Source organism: Vidua macroura, chromosome 2 (genome assembly GCF_024509145.1).
Source record: "Vidua macroura isolate BioBank_ID:100142 chromosome 2, ASM2450914v1, whole genome shotgun sequence".
In the NCBI taxonomy this organism is placed as follows: Eukaryota; Metazoa; Chordata; class Aves; order Passeriformes; family Viduidae; genus Vidua; species Vidua macroura.
The window spans coordinates 102,958,324-102,982,814 of NC_071572.1; the positions used below are offsets into that span (position 1 = coordinate 102,958,324).

Genomic DNA, 24,491 nt, shown 5'->3' on the forward strand with positions numbered 1-24,491 from the left:
TGCTGTCCTATTAACAAATCTACTTGTAAAGTCTCATTCACACATCCCAGTGAATGGAAAAACAAAAGCTATTCCCTTCTGGTTTTAGATGTGATACTTAACTGGGGATATCTCTTGAAAAAAAAATTAAAATTAATCCTTTTCTGTCTAGTCTGCCCTAGCCTGTTACCTGGACGTGTCTTAGGGGCAAGAAAAGTTGAAGCTAAATTTTCTGTCTTCAAAATTTTCTTCTTGTTATTAAACTTTATGGTCTTCTAGCCTTCATTTCAATAAAGCTTTACAGTTGACATTTCAGTTGTCTGGCCATTACCACAAGGTTGTGAGGATTAATCACTTTCCAGCATTTGCCCACAGTTCCTTGCAGCTTCATCTGAGAGTACTTGGCTTTGGGGACTTTGAGATATTTTCCTCATGAGTGAATTTTCAGCAATGGAGACACTTAGTTTAATTCTCTGGTAGGATATGGCTTCACATCCCTATTTCTGTCTGACATAACTTCTTCAAATAACCTTTGGTTTGCTTTCCTCAGACATTTTTGAATCTGTTGCTTCTCTTAAACTGAAGAGATTCTGAAATCTTTGGACTCCATATCTTAGTATTCATCTCTTGTGTAAATGTTAAATCAGTTTAGGCTCCAAATTTGTCCATGAATCTAAGTCTTCTTAAAACTTCGCCTTCACCCACAGTTCTTCCTGCTTTGGAAAGCTGTGCACAGAGCTTCTGACACTTACTTTATCACTTCCATACCTTCTTCCCTGTGTCTCTCTCAGTGCCTAGACAGGCTCTTTACCACTTCTGTTCATTCTTTAATCTGCTGCACAGTAAGGTCATCTTTCTATTCCTTCTCTCTGCTTGGCAGCTTCAGGTAGGATGCACAAGCACAGCACTACAAGTGGGAATGGAGAGAAGGGGGACTGCATTTCCAGAATCCATATAATCTGAGTTAAAGATGGATGTCTTAGCTGGATGCTGGAGATCACTTCCTGTTTTGGCACTGTATTATTGTGCAGAGCAGGAAAGTATATAGGAATATATGTCTTAGCCTTCAGTGTCTGCCATCACTGTGTATATTGCCAAGTTCCCTTCACCTGCTGATCTTTTCTTTCTTTTTCTTTCTTTGTATTCAATTACATGCCTGAAGGCATATATCCATTAGGTTTTACTATTAATATTACTTGTAATAGACTTCATATTTTTGCAAAAATCTGGCACGTAAGCAGAGAAACTTCAGAAAACTGGGCAGATGTTTCTTTTTTCTTACAGGTTTTCAGTCAGTTGTGTGTTCTGGAGGTGTATGTTCTGTACCTCAGCTCAGTGGTTCTTTTCCTCTGTTTTCTCCTCTGGTGGAGTAGCAATAGTGACAGGGCAGGAACGTTGTGATTTTTTTTTTTTTCCTTAAGTTTTGCAGTCAAGTCTGGGGATTGGTTATTCATAGAAACATAGAAATCTGAACACCCTTCTCAGGAACATTATCTACTGCCTACAACTACCATTTAATGGTGCATCTGATGTTCAGTTGAGAGGATTTTCCTTATAGTTGCCTTCAGAAGGTAGCACCAAGGGCTTTTGGCTTGGGATACATCTCCAATGCAAGAAATGAAAACGTGTCATTCTAAATGGATGTTTTTTTGTTCTTTTTCTTTCCCTGTAGCCTCGTCATGTATTCAACATGCTGAAGAAGTATGTGCGTGCTGAGCAGAAAGACAGACAGCACACTCTCAAACACTTTGAACATGTCCGCATGGTAGACCCAAAGAAAGCTGCCCAAATCAGATCTCAGGTAATCCCCGCTGATGGTTAGTGAGGTCGTGTTAGTTCATAACTATTGTGAAATAGTTATGAACCTACTTTTTATAAAATACCCAACTCCTTTCCATGGACAGTTTTAAATGCGATCAAAACCAATCTGTTTTCCATCAGAAGATTAAGGCAAAGTGATAGAGTAATGTAGGAACGTTTTTTCTTCTGAGAAGAACTGAATACAGGCTTTTTGTCTGTCTGGACCATGAGTCAGTCATGGGCATGTTCTGAGGAGCCTTCCAGAGCATTAATGCTGAGAGCCTTTGTTAGTGCTTTGGTAAATAATACCTCTGGAAAAAACATCAGTATTAGATTTAGCAACAACACATGGTTGTGCTTCTCTCAGCTGAAGTGGCAGAACCAGAAGTGGTGTAGCCATCTGACTGTGACCAGCCTTTCTATAGTCACTGCAGAGGCACTTGTAATGTCTATAAATGTGATTACTGTGATGCACTCAGGTTTAATATGTTCTTTTAAAACAGACACTGTCATTCATGCCATTTAACTGCTGAATGTTACTGTAGTCCTCAATGCATATGTTTTGGAACATCTTTTATCTTGTCTTCATAAATCATAGAGGGCAAGAAAGCAGAAAGAAAACACCCAAGATGGAAGATGTAGTTGGCTTTCAAAACAGCAATTAAAATTGGAGTCACAATGGATAAGCTGTAAAAACAGTGTGCTGGAATCTCTGGAATCTGCTGATGTTCCCTCTAGGATTCAGTGGCAGGCACTGTTCCAGCCACAGTTTTTGAATTGACTGACATCACTAAAAGAAAAATCAAAACCATGTACCTCCCTGGATGGCAGATTAGATTTTCAAACATCTGTTTCAGCCAAATGAGTACGTTGAGGTCATGCTGTCTTGAAATTGCTGGAGTGAGAAATGCACACTTCTAAAAGTCTTCTGCAGTGACTATTGTCTTTGCCTTGTCTTAAGCATCTGTCATGACTTTCATTTTCCAAGTCTCATTGGATTATTTAATAACAAAAATCAGTGAAATTTTGCAGAGTGCAGGTTGTGTGGCAGCACTAGTGAAGAATAGAAACTGACATATAAATACAAGAAGTGCAGTGTATTGTCTAACATGTCATTGTAGGAATGAGTATTGATATAGCATCTCCTTTGTGTCTAGAATTGGTCAGATAGTTGGGGAAATGTGGCCTAGGAATTCTGTTTGTGAAATGTTTTTCAGTGGAAAATAGAAAAAAATATTTTGATCAATAGCATAAATATTTAGATTTGAAGAAATCATGCTGCTGTTTCATTAAAATTGCTGTCTGCAACTCATTTTACTTGTTAGGCCTAATTATTTTGTCAGTCTTCTAAGTCTTTTAAGATGCACCTCAATTTCTCCTTCTACTGAAGAAAGGTGATACTTGTGAAGAGTACCCTGGGGGAGCACATATCATATAATGTCATAACTCAACCCATAACAATGTGAGGGTACTTGAGGCAATAGAGCTGTAATCACATGAGGGGATGCAGTAATGCTTCTGGGTGGAAATATTTTTATTTGCATCTGAAATGTTTGCAATTTGTAAATGTTACCTTTTTTTTTCCTTTTTCTTTGGAGAGGTGTTTCTTTTCTCAGTATTTGGATTAGGAAATAAACAAATAAATAAAACCAAGCACCTAAAACATTTTGATGCAGCAATCACTGTGCCTCACTTGGTTTACACATTATGTGAAAACTTATGAGTATGGGCAAATGTAAATGTTGCTGAAAGAACAATGAAGCTGTGGATTTATGCCACAATAGCTGCTTGTGTGCATGTTCTGCCCCACAGCAAATGTAATCCCCTACTTGAAATTACTGCATTTCCATGAGATTTCAGGTGGCTATGGAAGAGCATCTAGAATGGTATTTTTTAGCAGCTGTAGGAGATAAGTGAGTTTTGTAATGGGTCTGACAGTTCTGATACATAGAGCATATTGAAATTTTATACCTGCACAAGTGAAAACGGTCTTGCTTCCTATAATCTGTGAAATTTGTGATAATGTCAAATTATCCATAGTATTCCCCTCCTTCTAATACTTTTGTTTCCATAGGTTATGACACATCTACGCGTGATATATGAACGCATGAACCAGTCTCTCTCCTTCCTCTACAATGTGCCTGCTGTGGCAGAGGAGATCCAGGATGAAGTTGGTATGCAAACTACTAATGTAGAAAAAGACATATTTCTGTGATGAGAAATTACCACCCAAAGCAAAAATACATCATCTCACTTTTCCTATTGATATACTACCTCAGCTGAAAAATAGAAGAGTAAACCCAGCAACATTCTTAAATTTTGAGTTAAATTATAATGAACCCTTGGAAGACAAATCCTGTATAACCCATGCAGTGGCATCATCATACTGCTGTAAATGTCTTCCCTGAAATATGTTAATTGACATTTGGAGCCTTCCGTGCTATAGGGATGCAGCAATTGACAATGAAATTTAGGCAAACCCTATCCTTTGGATATTTAGTTTACCTGGTAAGTATTTACATGATATAGATCATTTTGAAATCTCACAGCTAAAAAATTGGTTGCAGAACCAAGCATCTGAGAAAAGTGTAGGTATCAACCTGGCAGTATCGTAGTGGTCATGCATTTTAGTTCTTGGTTAGTTATCAAATTGATATCTCTGCTCCTCCCATTTGTTCCAGCATACAAGCTGGACTATGGATGAATCCAGTAGCAACAGACCTATGTTTGCCTCTTCCGTGAGAGCTGTAATGGCAGATAGCTGTGAGGGAGAATGGCCTTTTCTTCCATCCAGATTCCTGCCCTTGGCTGTGGCATTGCTGCAGCACAGAGATCTCCAGTACAGCACTCACAGTTTGCCTTTTGCTGCTACTGCAGCAAAGCAACTGCACTCAGTTTTGGACATCACGTTGCTAATGTTTATCTTTAAGAAAAATAACACATGGTTAAATGTAAAGGTCAGAGATGGGACAGTCATTTTTGCAGCAGCTTTTTTTACAGGTTCTGGCAGTAAGTGGCAGTTAATGTATTAATTTCACTAGTAACCGGGTTCAGCTGAATAAAGAAGTCATCATTATTTATTAAATAAATATGGATATTGATCTAGTACCAATATCCAACTGTGATGGACAAAAACTATCTAACAGTTTAAAGTTAGAAAGTGTATGTTTATTGCGACGCCGGACAGCGTGCGGGATAGCTCCCAAATACACACCACACCTCTCAAATGATTACAGAGTCTTTTATCCAAACAACTTTTGAATACCCAAAATACAAATACATATTCATAATTTAGTACATCCCAATCCTTGCTTTGTACGCTAATCATTCCAAAAGCTATTAAGCATGCGTAGTTTGTCCCTTTCATGGGGAGGGGTCCCAAAATGAGGAAGTAAATGAAGTCTTCCTCATTCTGACCTTTCTACCTTTTCAATGCAAATATGACGAATGAACTCTTGGTAGAACTCCCATTCCCTGTCTTCAATTGGTTTCAGAACAGAGGAGGCACACAATTGTCTTATGTTCCTAAATGCTATTTGTCAGTTTCTATATTCTTCATTATAAACCCAGCTAACTAAACATTGTGTTGACAAGCAATCAATTATTAGTTAACTACTAGCTCTTCATCAAGGCCTACTCCTTTATTTTAATTAACTCTAGTAAGGCTTATCTGTAACTAAAATCTTAGCTCCTCTAAAATCTCTAAATTCCTTAAAGTTTATGTTTCAATCAATTTCTTCAAAACACGAGGGATGGAGGCATGCCACTGCAGTAAGGATTAGGATGCATTTAAGACACAGGGAGGGATGGACAGGGAATAGTGGTGGATTAATTTGCCCAAAGTATGAGTTATGACGGAGATAACTCAAGCTTCTGCTTGAGAGGGCTGGAGATGAGATCAAGAAATAGTGGAAGGGATTGGGAGGCAGCCATAACTGGTTAGTAATTGTCCTTAACTGTGTGTTCCTATGCTCCACAATTATAAGGCACAATCAACACTCTCAGTCTGTGGATGTAGAGTCATGCAGGGAGGAACAACATCTTATTGATAATTTGAAAGTATATAATTTCTGTGGAAAGATGTCTGTACTGTGAGGTCTTTTAGATGCTCAGTTAGTTTTCTTTTTGCACTGCTATTATTCCCTTGGGGTTTTTGCTTCAAATTTCAATTTCTTCTATTCTTGGTAATGTTAATGCTTGTTGCTGAGGACATTCCTGTAAATTTTTTTCTCCTTTCTATGTACTGAAGTGGAACAAGAATTTCAGAATCTTTGAAGTGGCATGAGACCAAAAGTCTAGTAACTGCTGAGTGGTTTACAAGGATCTGACTCCTAATCTCAAATGTAATACTAATTTTTAGGGGCAAAAAAGAACCTAAAATTAGTAAGGTGTTATTTCCTAATAAGTTGAGAGCAGCTAAGAAATCACAAAGAAAATGTTTGTTGCAGTCTCTTGAAAAGTTTTTCCTTACCTTGATTTTTTTTTTTTTCATTTTGTGGTTTAGGCTGTGCTAAAAACTATTCAATGCATTGCAAAGTTTAAAGCAATTAAAACAAAGTTCTCATAATTGGGAGTTACTAAGCAGCACAAATTAAACTACTATCTTTTCTGGGTAAAATATCAGATCTAGATAAAATAGTTTTCCATAATGCAATGTCTTTCAGTATCAATGTTCTTCTTGTTGATAATGTTGTCTGTATACTTTGTTTTACATGTTGGTTTTAATGAAAGTTTGTGGAGCTCATTCCCATGTGTTCAAGAAGACAGTATCCTTCTAGCTTTGAGCCTTCTAGCTCTGATCAGCCTGTATCAAATTATCTTCTGAAATTACTGAATTTCTTAGTCTCTGTACTCTTCTTAAACCCATGGAAAAGGACATCTATTACAGTTGCAAAATCTGTGGAGAAGTAAACTTCTAATAAAACTTCACTTTGTAACATTCCCAAGAAATATTACAAGTCTCATTAAAAAGACAGATGTTTGATTAAATACCTTTTGTTGGAACCATTGACTTAGAAATTCTGAGTCAGTATAAAATTAAAAAAAAATTAGGTAAGAACATCTCACACAGAGTGTCTGACTAATAAATTACATATAAGGAGACATGGTTGAAAATATTTTTATTTAATTTTCTTTCTCAATTATAGTTTTAGTTTCTAGTTCCACTCTGCTGTAGAGTTCTTAATGAAAAGTTTTTACCTTGAGGAATGGATAATCTTTACTTTAGATAACTGAGCTCTGACAAAGGTAGTTTTTCCCTGAATCAAACAAGTAGCTCTATAAGCAGCAATACAAATGAGATCTAGTTTGCTATGAATTTGTCCCATGGGTCTAATTCTTCTTACATAAAATGTTGTTCTGTTTTTCACTCAATTTTTCCTATTGCTAAAAATATTATGACCTATTTTTGCACAGTTAATCAGATAAATCACAGTCTAACTGTTGGACATTTAGAGTTTCCTTAAAATACAGACTATGTTTTAAGTTTCTACCTTAAAAGGCAGGCTTACAGCCATTTTTTTAATGTGCAAAATCCAAAATAAAAAATCCAGCTTCTATGCTTAAAACAGGCTTTTATACCTTTTAAGAGCAGCCTTTTCTTTTTATTTTCTTTAGTCCAGCAAAGATGATGGTAGGAATTTAGGGTAAAATTTAACAGATTTATAGTCCTTCCCTGCAGGTGTCCATCACCAGCTGATGTCCACTGGCTTTAACCATGGGTGTCATAGAAGCATATAGATAGTTGGAAGACTCACAGCACTCCAGAGGGTAGAAAACGGCACTTAAATTAAGTGAGGGCTTTCATCCTAAGCATCTGGCCAATGTGTAATGTGCAAATGCCCCATAAGGGTTTCAGGCACTGTAATGTAGCAGCAAATTCCAGATGTGTGAGGAAGGATATTGCTGGCTGTCTCTTGTTCATGTTGGGGCAGAGGAAAAGGAGCCAGTCTGCGAGTTGCAAAAAGAGGTCACCTGACCATGGTTGTTCTGACAAAGCTTGGAAAGAATAAGCAGGTCATTTGGATAGGAGACTGGTATTCTGGCTGCAAATGATTTCTCAAGGGACAGTGAGGCAAATGTGCTAAAAAACAGGTCGCTCTTGGCAATTGATGTAGTTCTTGGTGATAAATGGAGTTTCTTATGAGCAGGAATATGCCCCATGAATCGGAGCGTGGCACAAAAGGAAATCTGAGCAGATTATTTGCCTGTCTAGGTATTTGTACTCACCTTTTTCCTCTGATAAATCTCATATACTATTTAACATGTATGGAAACCCAGAAAAAGCTATAGTAGGCCTTAAGAGAAATCAGCAGTTCCTTTGAGCACGTCCTGCTTTAAATCCTTATTTGATTAGATTGCTTATCCATCTATGTAAAAGGCAATTTATTGCTGAGAGTGGCACAGCAGGCATAGCTTCTGAATCAGAAACTACGTCAGAGCTTTGTGCATCAGTCATGTGGGTCGGCAGTGATCTGAATTTTTAATTCTGTGTTTGCTACTTGTTTCCAAATTGATGTCCTCAGCTTCAACTTTTCTAGCCCACCACTGAGGAAATATTAAGCACTGTAGTAATACCACAGCAGTATTGTACCTAAGCTCAGAAGCATTAAGTTATGAGCTTATTATTCAGTAATGAGTTTATTATTCTGTCCCACTCTGCCTGTCCTGTTCTTCTGCAGCATTTTCTGGATGCCACACACACATTACTTGCCTAGAAGAGAAGGCAAACCCAGGCTGACCCCAAATCAGTGCCTGCTTTCAGATATATATAGTGTGCTGTGGGTCAGGTGCTATTTTAAACATTAGTGTGCTCCAACTTAGAATGACAAAATTTGAAACAAGAGACATTTGCCTCTTGACATTTGCCTTGCAAGTTCCTTTGAAGATTTTTGTAAGTGTTTTTAGAAGCAGCTGCAGACTCAAGAAGTCTGAAGACTTCCTTTCTTTTAACACTTCCTCTTTAGTCATCAGGCCCAATACTTATCTGAGTGGAGGGCAAATCTAGCGCTACCTCATCTGGTTCTGGTTTTTCAGCATTCGTTAGACTAATTTTTGATTCTTTGTTTCTAGCTTGTAATTTTGACCTGTAGTCAATCCACAGCCTTTCTTGCATTTCTTGACATGAATTGAATGAGGATACTGTTTCAAATCATTCTGTGGTATCCTTCTTAAGAGGTTTAATGATGTTATTTTCTTGCTGCAGGCTGACAGTTCAAAACCACAGCCAGAGTGGTCTGGGGACTGATACTGCAAAACCAAAATATGCTCTTGGAGGCTTTGCAAAAGCAAATTCCTGGTCTTGTCTTGTTTGGTGCTATTCCTCCTGTGATTGTTTTCTTGATCCTCTCCATTAAAATGCTGTTTTGAATATGTAACTAGTAATGTCTGTCAGACTGCAATGGGACTTCTCAGTGTCTTTTTTTTTTGTAACTCTTCCTTGTTGTTCTGTTTTAAAATTTTTCTGATGGGATGAATTCCACCTTCAAAAATGTTATAGATGTTGAAGCAATACTTAGGATTTCTGAACCTTTATTTGAAGCTGGGTTATGCTGTCAAGGTATCAGAATAGTAAAGGGTAGCTGACTTACACTGACTGTGTCAAAAGCTTGTTTAAAGGTTTACAAGAGTATTTTAATGGGATCACACAGAATGGTGTAGTTCATATCAAGTAAGAACAATAATTACCTCAAAAAAACCTCATTTTGAGTGTGTTAGACTAGAAAATTCTTGAAATTCATTTCTGTTTGTGGATGTGGCAGCTCTAGGTTGCTTAATAGGAACCAGTTCTAGTCTTCCTCTAAAACTAGAGGCAAAAATACTGGTAGCATCTGATTGATGCTATAATGTCATGCATCAGAGTGCTTATAATGCCTTTTTTTTTTTTCTGGTAAAGTAAAACAGTGTTGTTGAGGCATGGGTACATGAATTAGCACTCCACAATTTATCTGCACTGAGACAGACCATGTTCAGTGAACTGGCATAGAGAAAAATAGTGAATAGTCACCAGTGGTGCTCATCATCAGGGCAGTTGCATTTTGCACTAGTTGATGAATGTGCTTCATCCAGACAATGTAAATAGAGTGAGTATTTGCAGTAGTTGCAAAAACCCACAGCTGGGGAAAGTTGGACAATTTCTGTTCAGTTTTTTACTTTCTGCCATTCTGGAGATCAATGGAATTGTTATTTTTAAATTGCCCCAGGCACTTGGCTAGTACTGTGTAGGGGGGTGTTCAATATTGAATACAAAGAAACATCATCTCTGCCAAAGCAGAAGTATTGAATTTACACCCTCATCTCTTTAAAGCTAGCACATTTTTCTGTGACAGCAAGTATTCCGTTGAGATTTGTTGATATCTACACCACAGAGAAACTTCTCAGCAAACTTGAAACAGTTTGTGGAAGTAGGACAAGAGTATGTAGATCTTTCCAAAGGTTCTGTAAAACCTGACTTCTTGTTTTAAATAGCCTGTTTGGTGTGTCTGGGCTGTACCATACAGGCCCATGTTCCTGCCCTTCTGGTTTGTGCCCATAAGTGTAATGCAACTGGAACAAGCAGTCAAAAGCAGCCTTCAGAGAATGTGTATTTGCACAGGTATGCTGAAGTGACTTCCAGCATAACTATGCCTGTGCTTTCTCCCCATAATTGATTTGACATATTTATGTGTATCCAGTAACCTCAGCTTTCCACAAAAAATTTGAATTTTCTGTGAAGTGGTTATTTACCTTTAATATTCTCCCTTGAAGGCCTGTAGCATTCAGTCAAAAAGATGGTTTGTTAGGATTCTAGCAAAATATATGTTGTTGCATCAGTGGTTAAAAATAGCAGAGTCCTTCCACAAAAGCAAATGAATTCTGTGTTAAACTTTCCACAGCAACATTGATACAGATTTTGTATGCTTAAATATTGACATATGGCCCAGGTGGAGTGCCTGATGAGCAATTAAGACCTTTTCCACCCAAGGACATTGGTTTTTAAAGCATTTGACTAATTCATATACATATATATACACACACACTGTGAAGCTTTTTTTTTTCCCAAGTGTTTTTTTCTTTAATCATCACAAGCTTATGGTCTTTACTTAGCTATCCGTTTTGCCACTTCGTTATCTCTATAAAATATTCTTACAATTATTTAAATACCATAAATAATAAGATGCCATTTGTTGGAGCAAGGTGATGTATAACATTTATGTAGGGAATCAGCCAATGTCACAGAAGCACAGAATGCCTGAGGTTGGACGGAACCTCTGGAGGACTGAGGACATCTGTTCCATTCCTTCTGCTAAAGCAAGGCCACCCAGAGCCAATTGCCAGTGTTTGGTCACCCTCACAGTGAAAAAGCCTTTTTAAGAGACTCAGCTCTGTCTGCTAGTAAGATATGTCCTTTGCTTCAGTGTAGTCCCTCTCTCTTCAGGAGAGAGGGAAAAAAATCTGGAAATAAATCCAACATTTTCTTCCTCTAAGCATCTCCATTTTTTGTCAAGATTATTTAACTGTCAAAGAAAATTAGGTGGAGAATTGTAGATGATTAAAATAGATATAAATGCACATCACTGACACTGATGTTCTGAAGTGCTTTCATTAGCAATGTACTATATCCTCCCCATCTTTTCTAGCTAAATGGGCTATTGTGTGCTATCATGGGCACTAATGTTCTCCAGAAAAGACAAGAATCCTGATTTTTGTGTGCACAAGCCGCCTTTCCATCTCATAAATATTGTGAACATGACTTCAGTCAGTAAAAGAGCCAGCTTCCTCCAGGGTGCACAGATACTGGGAAAAGGATAAATGACTTCAGGTGGCTTTGGATTGAGGTGGCTTTTTCTTAAGGAAAATATATGGGACATCTTGTTTTCCAGTTCAGAAATATAGTCAGATTAAAAAGTTAATAGAAGTGACTAAGTTTATTAAGATAATATTTTCCTTTGCTTTGAATAATGCTGTTCTGTTTCACTTGCACCTCGAAACAATCTGGTCTCATGATCCACGTGTTAGAACTGAAAACTGATAATAATCATGGACCTGTAAATTATCAACTAAGTAATTTTTAAATTTTCTGAGCATCTTCTATTTTGGTGAATATTTAAATCTTTCACTCTAAATAATTAATCTATTTGCAGGAGAGGTTTAAAGGTGTTGCATTGGCTTTTTTCAGGAGCTGATGGTGACAGCACTCTGCCCTGCATTGATAGATCCTTCATGAAGACCTTATTCTGTGACCTTTCCATTACTTTAGCCTGAAGTATTTTTTCATAGACACTTCTCTTTTAATAGAAAGTTGCCAACCCCACTACAGAGTTCATGATCATGAGACCACTCTGGGCTCACAGTGGCAACAGGTTGAGGCTGAGACAGTGTCCACTTAACAACTTCCTTTGATACTCCTCTGGAAAAATCTACAGTTACCTTGTTCACAATGGAAAAAAATGCATTAAACTTTGAATAATTGTCCAATTATTGCTTGTATTCTTTCCTATTTTTTCTTATTTTATTGGATACATGTGGATTTAATCAGGATTTTCTTCTTAATCACCAGTCATTCTCTGGTGGCATGAATACAATAGACTGGGAAATTTTGTCTTGGAGAGCCTTGTTTTTGCAAGTAGTAGGGTTATAATTATATGAAAATGTTGTATTTAAAGGAGCGTGTATATTATTTTAAATCTGTATACTGGATATATTTGATTTTAAAAAGCATTAAATCTTATAGCTACAGATGAAATCTTATAGCTATAAGATTTGCTCATAAACATCTAAATGAATTGATTTCCTGTTCTTTTGTGTTTTCAGTGAAAAGTCTAAAGCCAAGCACTCTGTTTTGAGATTATGCAGATAAAGCATGTGGTGTTACCAACATGTTCTTTTTAAAGCCTGAACCAACATGTTCTTTTTAAAGACTTTTTTTAAAATCTGCTTTTAGTCTTATGAAGCAGAATGGCTTCTCAGCCTTTCTCATTAGTATTTCCTGATAATTGCTTCTAGTGTTATGCTTTAAGGAACTCATATGTTAGTTCATCACGTACCAAATTTAAAATGTCATTGTTTTGGGTTTTTTTTTGGATAGATAACCAAAGCCTGAAAACATCTTTCAGTTGTCCAGCTTTCAGATGTGATCTGAGAGCAGGTGACTTTCAAATGCATAGCTCCAGTCAGAGAGGAGGCTCTGGCTTTATAAAATGTTGCCTGCGTACAGAAATCTCATTATACTAAGCTATTGGAGATTTTTTTGATACTCTGAATACATGTGTAATTTTTTTCATAAATATGTCATCTTACATCAAGTTCATTATGTCAATGTCCACGAGTATTGAAGCAGCCCAAAATTGTGGGATCACAGACATTTCAAAATCTTCTGCTTCATTTGTGCTGTTGAATGATGGATTTTCTTTTCCTAGTTAACATGTTTTGGAAGCACAGTTGTGTCATTCTGTGTGATTCACTCTAAGATCAGATTCCCAGTAGGAGGTCTTGGACTGTGAAAGAAACAAAGGAATCATCCCAATTCTTACCTGCTGGCAAATTGTAAGTCTCCATTGGCAACCAGTTACAGACTGGTTATATTAGCACAAGGTAATATAGTTTTATATATAATATGTTACAGAACTAGTGTGTCAGTCTCTGGAATTGATATCCAAAGGGATTTAAACACTGAAGTCTGAACTGGATCACTGTAGGCAGGTATCCTGAGGGGGATAGCAAAATAAGCCTCTAATGCCAATGATGTACTAAATTTTGTTTGAAGCATAGCTTGCTTTCCAGAAGTGCAGAGGGAAAATTTGCAGCTGTTTGTTATGGCCAAGAGTATCTGTGGTGTTCTTTGGCAAGTTGTTACTGTTGGGATAAAAAAGGAAAAAATTACAGAGGATATGTGATTTTACAGAATGGCTGGGTTGATGGAGATGTTGCAGTAATGTTCTGTCAGTTCCCAAGTACATGAGATTACAAATGATCTTTCATCAATGCAGCTTCCTCCTGCCTGTGATTCTCATATACCCAACTTCACTGAAAAATGCGTTTTTCTGAATAGTGATGCCTGGGCAGGGTTCCAGTTCTTGCTCTGTTCTGCTTCCTCCTTTTAGATCATGCATATGAAAAACAGCATAAAAGGCATCAGAACTGGCCTCATCCCACTTCATAGATATATTTGGTAAATTTAATAAATGCATCTCTTTAGATTACTCTGGCAACCTAGGATATATCTGACCTATCAAACGCTAAAACTGCAGTTAATAAATAGGGAAAATACTTATTATCTGGAGCAAGCACTGCACAATTCAGTTCTGTAAATTTGGAGTTAAATTTAAAAATATCTCTTTTGACCAAGGGTAGCAACTGCAGATGCCTATTTCGGGCATACCTAGAAACAGAGGCCAGACGAAGTTAAAATGATAAAAGCAGATATATATATATGTATATATATATATATATATTTATATATAAAATGAAGGGCCTTCAGGAACATTAAGGGCAGACGAAGCCTCCTCAAGGGGCTGCACCCAAAATGGATGATGGTCACGAGTTTTTCAGACAGATATAAGTTTGGTCTATTAGCATATCAGGTGTTAATCCTCCGATTACAGATTCAGGTAATGAAGTCATATTCCCTCAGTTTGCTCCCCTCTCCCCCGATTCACTATTGTTTATACTTTTTGGGACCTGAGGCAGATGGTGTCCTTGGATCTCAGGCCTAGAAGGATTGCTTTGACCAAAATATGAAGAGAATTAACTAACACTCTATATACACTAATGCAGTACAGGCTATGAAAAATACAAAAGTTAAAGTCTTACAGCATCAGTGCAACAAGTTAATGTTCAGATTTTTTTTTTTATGGCTTATTGAGTGCTTCCAAGATGACACATCAAAAGTTGTTTGTGGTATTCACAATCTGACCTTGAGAAGTGTTTGTAGAAAATGATAGGTAACTGACTTTTTTCAAGTGTCAGAAAGTGGTAGTTTTAGGTCCTACTTCAGTTTTAAATTGTATTGTGTATTGTAAGTTTGGCAAGTAAATATAATTACTTTTATCAGTAAATAAGACCAACAAATAATTTATAAATAAAGTAGATAATTTATTCTCAGAAAATTAGACAATAAAATTCTGTAGCAATATTTCATATAAATGTTTTTTACCGAGTAGTTTCACTTATAAGCTTTATCAGGTACTTAAGAGGGAAAGGTACTTGGCTTTTTTCTACTTTACACAAGCCTAAACAGGAGTAATTATTGCTGATTCATCTGACTGTAATATCAGTGATGATTTGTCGGGGTGTTTATTTGTTTTTATTTAGACTCTTCAGCCTATTTTAAAGCACTTGATGTTACGTAAATTCGGAATTTAACGTGGACTTAAATTTAAACTTGGAGAGTTTGTCACAGTGCCTTCTGTGGATCAGGATGATGATATACAATGTATGTTCTGGATTATGGTATAATTGCCATTCAAATTTTTCCCCAAGTATTTTTTAATATTTTTTGTCTACCTTCATATTCGATTGTTTCCATGTCTTACTTGTAGAGGACCTGTCTAATTTAACCAAATTGAATGAGGAGGGGATGAGAGGAAGGGAAAGAGACAACAGAAATTGGCAAAAAGGCATGTTGTGAAAGGGAAGAGCAGGATCTTTAATCTGTTAAATAACTCAGAGATGACACAAGCTTCAATGCTTCACTGCTTTGAAGTGGGGAGGAAATGCAGTTATTAATCAGATGACTGGCTGTTAAATACAAATAAAATTATTAACGTGCACTTGGCTATAGCCATATGTTGAGATTTAATTTTAGTTAATAGATAGTTTGTGTAGTTGTCAGATAACTACGGGTCTGTAGTATTATTAAGTTTCTGTCACTGAAGGCAAAGGGTGTCATACCAGGCTTCTAGGAAAATTAGACAAAATTTCAGACCATGAGTTTCATAGCAGGCTGATTAAGTGGTGTGAAAATTGTCGTGAAGCTTTGCTCAGAGTGCTCAGTAATTGCATTGCCATGTACAAAACTAAATTTGCATTGAAGTCCTTCCCTAAGGAAAAGACACTAAGGTCATTTTGAAATCAGTCATTACTTGGTGGTAAGTGTTTTCCTGAATTGGATTACCCAAGCTTTAAAGACTCTTCTGTACGAGAAAACCTGTGATTTACCTGCACAAGGACAATGTCTCTGTATATTAGTTGAACATCTTTGGGGGTTTTAATGATATAAGACAAAATGTCTACAAGGTAGATATAACTGAAACATTATTGCATGTACCAGCTGACAGGAGGAAACTCACTTGGGTTGTTTTTATGATGTGATTCAGGAAACAGCAAAATCTACATGTGCTGAAATAGAAGGAGCAAGAAATGGGAAAGAAATGGAAGTGCTTAAGTTGTGATTTTTTTTTTTAATTTAGTAGAAGCGTGCTCTTTTTAGCATGGTTCTAATTATTGCAGCTATTCTCAAGTTCAAATATGTATTTTTTCTAAAGTTAGGTTTTCTTTTTTGTCTAAAGTTAGGTTTTCTTTTTTTTTCTGAATTTAGGTTTTCTTAGCCATCAAGGTGTTGTCTAAGGCTATGGGATGCTTATTCTCTTATTAACTTCTAGAAAAAATATTTTAGGTCAACTGTTTCATGATACTTTAATGTTCATTTTCTGAGAATTTGAAAAGGGCAAACTCTTTTCAACTTATTGATCAAGGTTTTCATACACATAGGAAATTTCTGAAATGTGGAGGGTTTTGGCTGCTATTTGCTCTTACCTAGTGGTGGTATTTCTGAAGGACAGGAAATAAGAACTATGAAATGCTTTTTTCCATGGTTCTTGCTCTTTCTGTCTCCCTTTAGCCATGAGGCAGAGACACATTGCACTGAAAGAATTTCCAGACAAAAAGACCTGTGGCATAATTTCACAGGCTGTCGAGGAGGTGAGAAGAAAACTTAGATCTGGTGGTGTGGTCACATTTCTCTGTCAGTATGGATCTGAGCACTGAAGGTTGGGCTTATTTCCAGTATTTCACAGGAATGATCTACCATATCACTCCTCTTTCATCATCCTCAAAGCATGCAGGCAACAAAGGCACTTCTCCACTCTCCAGCAGGCAGTTCACTTTCAATAACATTCTCATCAGTCTCTCTACATTATATTTGATTTGTACTATACAAATGAATTAGTTCAGCACTGAATACCACAGAACTGTGTTTTGTAGCTTGATAATGTTATAATTACAACTTGTGGCAGTATGCAACATCATGATCATACAGTGTTTGATTCAGCAAAACACCTAAAAATAACAAAATACTTGAAATTCAATGAAGCTTCCCTCTTTGTGGTAAGGCACAGGAGATCTAGTTTTCATATTTACCAGTTTGGGAGAGTTTTGATTCATACAGCTGACAAGATACAGACACTCAAAGTCGGTTCCAACCTGACTGCATTACATCAGTGCAACTGCTTTAGAAGATAACATTGAATTAGCCCATAAAGTAAGCATACAATTGAAAGCTGGAGTTAAACATGTTACCTCTTGCCACATGTGCTGTAATAAATTATTGTGTTGGTGTTCTTAGTGAATCCTAATTGTGACATACATGTGCATGTGCATGTGCATGTGCATGATTTAAGCTGCCTTCAGACTGGGTTAAGGCAGTATGTGTGCCAGTACAAATGAAGCTGTTGGTGTGACTCAATTGCTCTGAAATTTCTGCTGTTAAGAAGAATAGGGAGGTTGCTGTCACTTACTAGTTTTGTCATTTTGAAAGCACATGCTCAAAAGCAAGTAACTTTGGGAAAAACACATGTTCAGTTCACACTGAATGGCCACTGATGATAAGTGAGGCAATAAGACTCTGCATTTGTATGACTTAATTTGAGCTGATTCCAAGCCCATCTCTGTTAGATCAAATATATATTCTACTTTGTAAATGGCATCTTACAAAGGAAGTGTGATGTTGGGTCAAAACTATGGCATATAATTTGGTGGTATTTTAACTAGTCCAAATTAGAGGTGTTTTGGGTACACTTCATTTCTAATCTGGTTTACGAAGTTGTTTCCTAGAACTCCACAATTACAATTGCCAATTTTAAGGCTGCTTTTCAACTAAATTCAATAGTTTTGGCACATAACAGTGATTGCAGAGCTTTTCATCTAGTAAGTAGGCTCCTTGAAAACACAATAAACAAATGTTAAAATTATTTTTTGAAATTTTAAACAAACTATGAACGAAATAAAAATTATGGTTTGAAAGATAGCTAATGGGTTGTGGGCACTCCAGGACAGCAAGAGAAGCTGTTCCATATGAAATTCTTGTCATTATAGCTGCGCCAGTTAAGGGCTGGGAAGTATGTCCCAGAGTTCAACATTGGAAAAAATGTTGTGTGACAGTAAAATTAGATAAGGTTTTAACATAACATGGGTTTTGCCACTTCAAGACTCCATCAACTTTGTTGGGATTTGTCAGGATGTTTTTTCTAACGCAGTGCTATTTGCAAAGATTTGCAAATAGAACTGTGGTCTTGGGGCATTGTAGACAAATAGCTTTTAACAATACAGTATCTACCAGAAGATTCTGTAGTAAATTTTATTTCTTCAGTTTTTTCTTTGCTTTTGGCTCCATTTGCCTCTTTGTGGGATAAGAGAATAGTCTTGAAAGTAGTTTGGAGTGGTATTGCACTTTTATCTAGTTCCCCAAACATATTTCACTTCAATTTTTCTAGATGATGTTATTGAGGAGTATTGACCCATGAGGAGGCATGCAGTGAGTCCAAGAATTAGTGAAACCTGCTTAGATGTTATGAGAAGTTCAAGAAGCATCTTATTAAAATACTAGAAGTGAACCTGTCTCTCATCCTGAGAAAGAAAACATTTAGGTGCCTGAAGGAGAATTTTGAGTGTCTGGAGGAAAAGCAGCAATTGTGTGCCCTCACACCAAATTCAGACCTAGTGGGAGGTCTGAGGTACCAACTGGGTGTGGTCTTTTCCTAAGGTCATGGTTGCTTTTGAGCACATGCTCTCAGAGAGACAGAAAGATTTGCCATCCTCTTTATATTTCTCAATGGCCAGGCTTAGCAGAATGCTACAAGGAGATAATAAGCCAAGTAAAAATCATTTATTATAGAAAAATTCTCAGAGTGTTTTTGTCCTGTTGGTTTGATGTGAGATGAAATTTTGAGGAGCAACCTAGGATCTATTTTCAGCACCTAATGATAAGATATTCATAGTACAAATAAAACCCCTGAAACAGTCTTGAATGCACATCCTAGCCTCTAGCTGTGTCTGTACTCCCTGCTTATTTAGGGATTTGTCTTTTGCACGGTGGGGGAATTGAGTTGGCAGCTGCAGATGGAGGAAGTACTGTGTCGATGAATAGATGTATGGCTTTCCATTAGCGTAACTGATGGTTCAAGTAGCCATCGATACTTGGAACAAAATCAGCCCTGAAAAATTGATCTTGGACTTTGCCAGTAGTATCAATAACTGGAAATCCTAAAGCAAACTTTTTTTAGCAGTTTAACGATTGAAGCAATTGTTTGTGAATCATTTACTCAATGCAGACACAGCTGCCTCAGTGTGATGGATTCCAGCAGTTTCTATGCCAGGCACTTCCAATTTCTCACTGTCATTCAGTGTCTGATTCATCCTGTCAGATGGGCTTGACTCATGTGGCCATTGTTTCCCTGCTTGTAAAATGGATGTGATCATAATCTGCTGGTTGTAATATCTGTCTGCTTCACTTGAGCTATTGTGCAGGTCCTCTCCATGCTGTACACCACAGCTGAGTGGAAAACAATGGAGCTGGCAACGATGTGCTCCCACTTGGGCAGCCTTGAGAGAAACTGTGTGTGAACACTCCCAGCCCCAGAAATTTGGGTATAATGATGGTATCATGATGGGAGCTCTCTGTCAGCCTGACAGGCCCAGCCATGCCTGCACTGTGGCCTCTTCTGAGTTCTGTAGCAGTCCTGGTGCTGCTCCTCCAGTGCCAGAGCTCAGGTCCATCTTTCCCCTCTGTGCACCATTTGTCCCTTTCCAAGGGCAGAAACTGTCTGCAGGTGACACTGGGTGTGTTGGCAGCAGAGCATGGACAGGAGTTTTACAGGACAGGCACTGCCCACGGCAAAGGAGTGGCTGGGGCACAGCTCCTCCAGCACCATCCCCTGCCACTGCTGCCTGAGCTCCAGGTCTCTACAGTTGCCCCACAGCATCCTCTGGGGATGGGGAGAACAGCGGGAACAAGGGGAGCTGTGCCCCAAAACCATTCCAATGCCCAGGTTTTGAAAGGTCTGTGTTCACAAAGATGCTAAGTACTGTAACACTCTCTCGTGTGGTCCATGATGATACGGTAGTAGTGTTCTCAGCTGCAATCATCTGTGGCACCCTGCAAGGTACATAGACACCAGACTCCTCCCTCAGGCCACTAAAATCCAGCTCTTTTTTGTAAAGTATTTTCATCCATATCTAATGAAAATTAACATGTTATGTGATAATGTCTGCTCTGAATATCAAGGTGCTTCACTTGTCTCTTCTGATGAAAGGATGTGGTTTAATTTGAAAAAAGAGTAGTGTAAGTGCAGTTTGGAGACAAAATCAGATTTAACTTCTATGCTAAAGATTTAGTAGGTGTCATAAAATAGTACTGGTTTCAGTAAAATGAACATAAAAAAAAAACAATTCAGTGTGATTGACATAAGCTTTCTGTACTGTCCTAGTAAGTCATTTTAATGGGCAAATTAAATCACAGAATTAAATTTTGTATTCACATTAGTCTTACCATCTGCTCAAGTAATTACTGTTTAAACTGGAAAATTTATTTTAAAAGATTATTTTGTAAGATTCAGAACCCGTGTTTGCCCCAGAGCTGAGGTTGCAACATTCTTTTTATTTTTGATGTCCTGAATTCAGTATTATGTGAATAGGGTAGCAGAGAATTTTGTCAGCTATCTCAAGGTGGCTTTTGGGAGATGAATTACGGAGCAGAGCCCTACTGCATCATTGATATAGGCACTGAAGCAGTGGCACCTCTAAAGCTGAGGTGGTAAGGGTCCTTTCTGAGGGTGCTGCATGCTTACATTGTACTTCTGTGGTATGAAGCTTCATGGTGTAAAGCTGGGAGAAACATAACATCCAATAGATTTTGCTGAGGTTTTCTAAAACTGTGGTGTGTATAGAAACTTAGATGCCCTTCTTCACTGATATTACTAGGAAATGAGTGAGCCCCTATGGAGTGGCATAAAGGGTTTAGCAGCAGAGTGGTGATTCATGTCCCTGAGTTGCTACATGGTAGAGATGTGGGTGTGAAGTAGTGACAGTCAGGGCGTTCTTAATGAAGTGCAGAGAAGACAGTCCTAATAAAAGCTGTTGTATCATCAGCTGCCATGTGTGTTTTCATGTGGTCACTTGCACTCTACTACAGTCTCCTATTATGAACTATTTAGCTCTGTGGCACTTGCTTGCTATTGGTGCCTTATTAGCAATTATTGGTCTGCATTGCAATTTCTTGCTTGAATGTGCTCTTGTGCAGCAGGTTCCCTCAAAATACTTGCAAATAGTATGTTTTTCCTACAAAAAGAGATGTCAGTGAAGCAGGAGGGATCAAGAATGGAATTGTAGAATAGTTTTGGTAGGAAGGGACCTTTAAAGGTCAGCTAGTCCAGCCCTCTCTGCAATGAGCAAGGACATCTTCAACTAGATCAGCTTGGTCAGAGCTTTGTCCAGCCTGGCCTTGAATGATGCCAGGTACAGGGCATGTACCACCACACTCCTTGTAAAAAATTTCTTTCTTATATCTTACATAAATTTACTCTCCTTCAGTTAAAAACCATCACCCGATGTCCTATTGCTAAAGGCCCTGATAACAAGTTTGGCCCTTCTTTCTTATAGGCCCCCTCTAAATATTGAAAGGCCACAGTAAGGACTTCTAGGACCTTTTCTCTTCTTCAGGCTGAACAGCCCCAGGTATCTCAGCCTGTCTTCATAGCAGAGGTACTTCAGCCTTCTGATCAACTCCATGGCCCTCTGGACTCACTCCAACAAGTCCATGTCTTTCCTGTGCTGAGAGTAGAGGAACTTGGATGGAGAAGGGAGTAGGAATAATGAAGCACACGCAACCTCTGAGCTTATTTTTAACATGGGGTTGAAAAGTTTGTCCTATACACCTGATCAAACTGAAAAGTGCTTTGATTGTTCTCACCTTGCTTCAAGAAAAAAACTCCACAGCATAGATAATACTGTGTAGCTTTAGGTGCTGGTAGCTTGTAAAATAATTTGCCTGCTGCTGCTACTATTACTACTACTACTACTACTACTACTACTAAATGTCTACTACTGCTTTTTAACAAAGAACTTTTAACAGTGTTATGATGAAGTTATATATGTTAAAAAAAATCAAATGTTTCTTCAGATTTGATGTGTTATAGTAAACCAAATTTAATACAGTTGTGGAGATTTAGGATTTAAGAGTTGTGATGAGCTTTGCCAGTGAGCATTTAAGAGGAAGGAGAAATTACAAAGGCATTCCTTCCTGTGGATCTCTCGCCAGTTGACTTACAGCAGCATGTTGAGTTGAAGGGCATTGTTTTGTGCTTCCTTTCAAAGTGGTTGGGAAGAGCCAAGGAATGTATATAGCACAGACCTATGATCTGTTATGTGGTGGAAATGTGGGTAGGAAACAGTACAAAGCAATTGTGGTTGATGTTTCAAAAAATGCCTTAGCTGCAGTGCTTATCGTGGGGTTTTGACTATTCCAAGCCTTAATGTTTTTATTTATTGTAGGAAAACAATCTCACAACAGTGAAATCTTACTTGAGTAGCATTGAAAACAGGTCCTTAGATATGCTGGCTCTTTCAGATAGTTTCTGCATTGAAATTTCCTTGCAGATGAATTACTTCAGAAAGAACAAAACTACTCTGATGATGTTTTGGCCAACATGATCAGCGAACCCAGAATCAGCTATGGAAATGATGCTCTTATGCCTTCATTGACGGAAACGAAGACTACAGTTGAACTTCTTCCAGTGGATGGAGACTTCAGCCTAGATGATCTTCAGCCATGGCATCCCTTTGGAGTTGATTCTGTTCCAGCCAATACTGAAAATGAAGGTAATTACAACAGGGGGAGAAACCACAGAACTTTCTGAGCTGAGCTTTGTGGTTTTTGTTCATATTATTCCCTGAAAATTAATATTTTTCTTATAAGTAAGTGTAAGTGGGATAGAGGTTCTGAAATGTACATTTGGAACTGGTCTGCTGTGTCAGTTGTGTCTCTTTGATGGAATAGAAAGTCCTGACTAAAATCTGTCATTTAGACACACAATAAATTTCAGAGTTGAGCTTACTTGCCTTCAGAAGCAAACCATAATAAAGTCTAGAAGATTATGAGTAACAGTCTTACAAGATACATGACAATGACTGAAGGGAGATAGATAAGTTGTTAGATTTGTGCCATGATGAAATGAGTGTTTTATTTAAGGTAGAGCTTTTTATTTGCTAGCATGAAAATTATTACAGTTCCAGCATAATCCGAGCAGACAGATAATGTTATTTCACTCCCTACACCAGTTGTTTGGAATGTACTACAGAAATGTTCCTACATGCACATCAGTACAACTTGGCTAGTGAAAATGTTTTTCCTGAGGAGTATTATATATTGTTCATGGACTACTTCAATGGAGTGACTGCATGCTACTTGAATAATCCATGTAGAATCTGGAATTGGTAGCTCACTTAGGTGCTGGAGCCAATAAATCAGAAACCTGAGGGACTTCGGTTATGTCATTCAAGTTCCTCCTCTTGACTTTGTTTTCCTTTCTTCAACTGCTCTGTTACTAGTGCTAAGTTAATCACATCAGTAAAAGTTTGATACTGCAAAGCCACAGTACATACAGAGCCTGGAACTGCAGAAGTCTTCTCAGGCAAATCTGTGATTTGTAGCTGAACTGCACAGACATTAATATTCTCCACAAGTCTTTTGAAACCACTGGCTTAGGTTGTACCTGCTCTCAGAAAGAGTTCTGAGATCATCCTCACGCAGTTAGTCACATTCCAGCACGGTATGTGAGTGACTGTGAGCAATTGGGTGTGTGGGGCATGGACTTGCTAGGTCTGGTGTTGGTGCCAGATGAAATCAGTGGAATCAGATATAGATTTTCAATCGAATTTTGTCCCATGGAGTCAGAGAAGCCTAGCATCAGGCAAAAGAAAAGACCTGCACAAAGGTCAGTGAGGCAGATACTTAGCAGAATTGAGAGGAAGTGGAGAGGCTGGTCAGTAATAGGGCTAAAATCAGAGTACCAGTCAGTCAGCACTGCAAGTTAGGGACAAAGTAAAAGAGCAGAGTCAGAGCAAACTCAACAGACCCCCTGGCAGAAGAACCAGAAGGCAGGAGATTGTGACAAGGACTCCAGCTGTGTCTGAAGGGCACTTACAGCCAAGTGGCATGCCAGGCAGTGAGAGCAGCTGGCTGGAACACGTCAGGCACTGGCAAGGGGTACAGATGGTTCACAGGCTGGCAGGCTGAACCTCATTTTCCTGGGGAAGGAGCTGCAGCTTGCTCTAACCCTAGCACATGTATCAAGGCTGTCTGCCAGGAGCAGTCACAGTCTAGCTCATGTCTGTCCTGCAGGAATTTTCAATTGCAGCTCTTGCTCCATTTTTTTCCGTAGCTGAGGTATCCGAGGCATCAGTTTCTATAACTGTTGCCTGCTTTCATAAAACATGGTGGGGATTAATTGTTTTTGATGTCT

At 38.1% G+C, this 24,491-nt stretch overlaps 1 protein-coding gene across 4 annotated transcripts in view; it reads left to right on the forward strand.

The window, feature by feature from the left end:
- APP (amyloid beta precursor protein) overlaps positions 1–24,491 on the forward strand; it is a 180,225-nt gene that overhangs the window by 127,226 nt on the left and 28,508 nt on the right. For all 4 annotated transcript variants that reach the window (XM_053969332.1, XM_053969349.1, XM_053969326.1 and 1 more), the window contains 3 exons: positions 1,652–1,780; positions 3,854–3,953; positions 22,627–22,848. In XM_053969332.1, the coding sequence (XP_053825307.1) occupies positions 1,652–1,780; positions 3,854–3,953; positions 22,627–22,848 (451 nt within the window). The remainder of the gene's footprint in view (positions 1–1,651; positions 1,781–3,853; positions 3,954–22,626; positions 22,849–24,491) is intronic.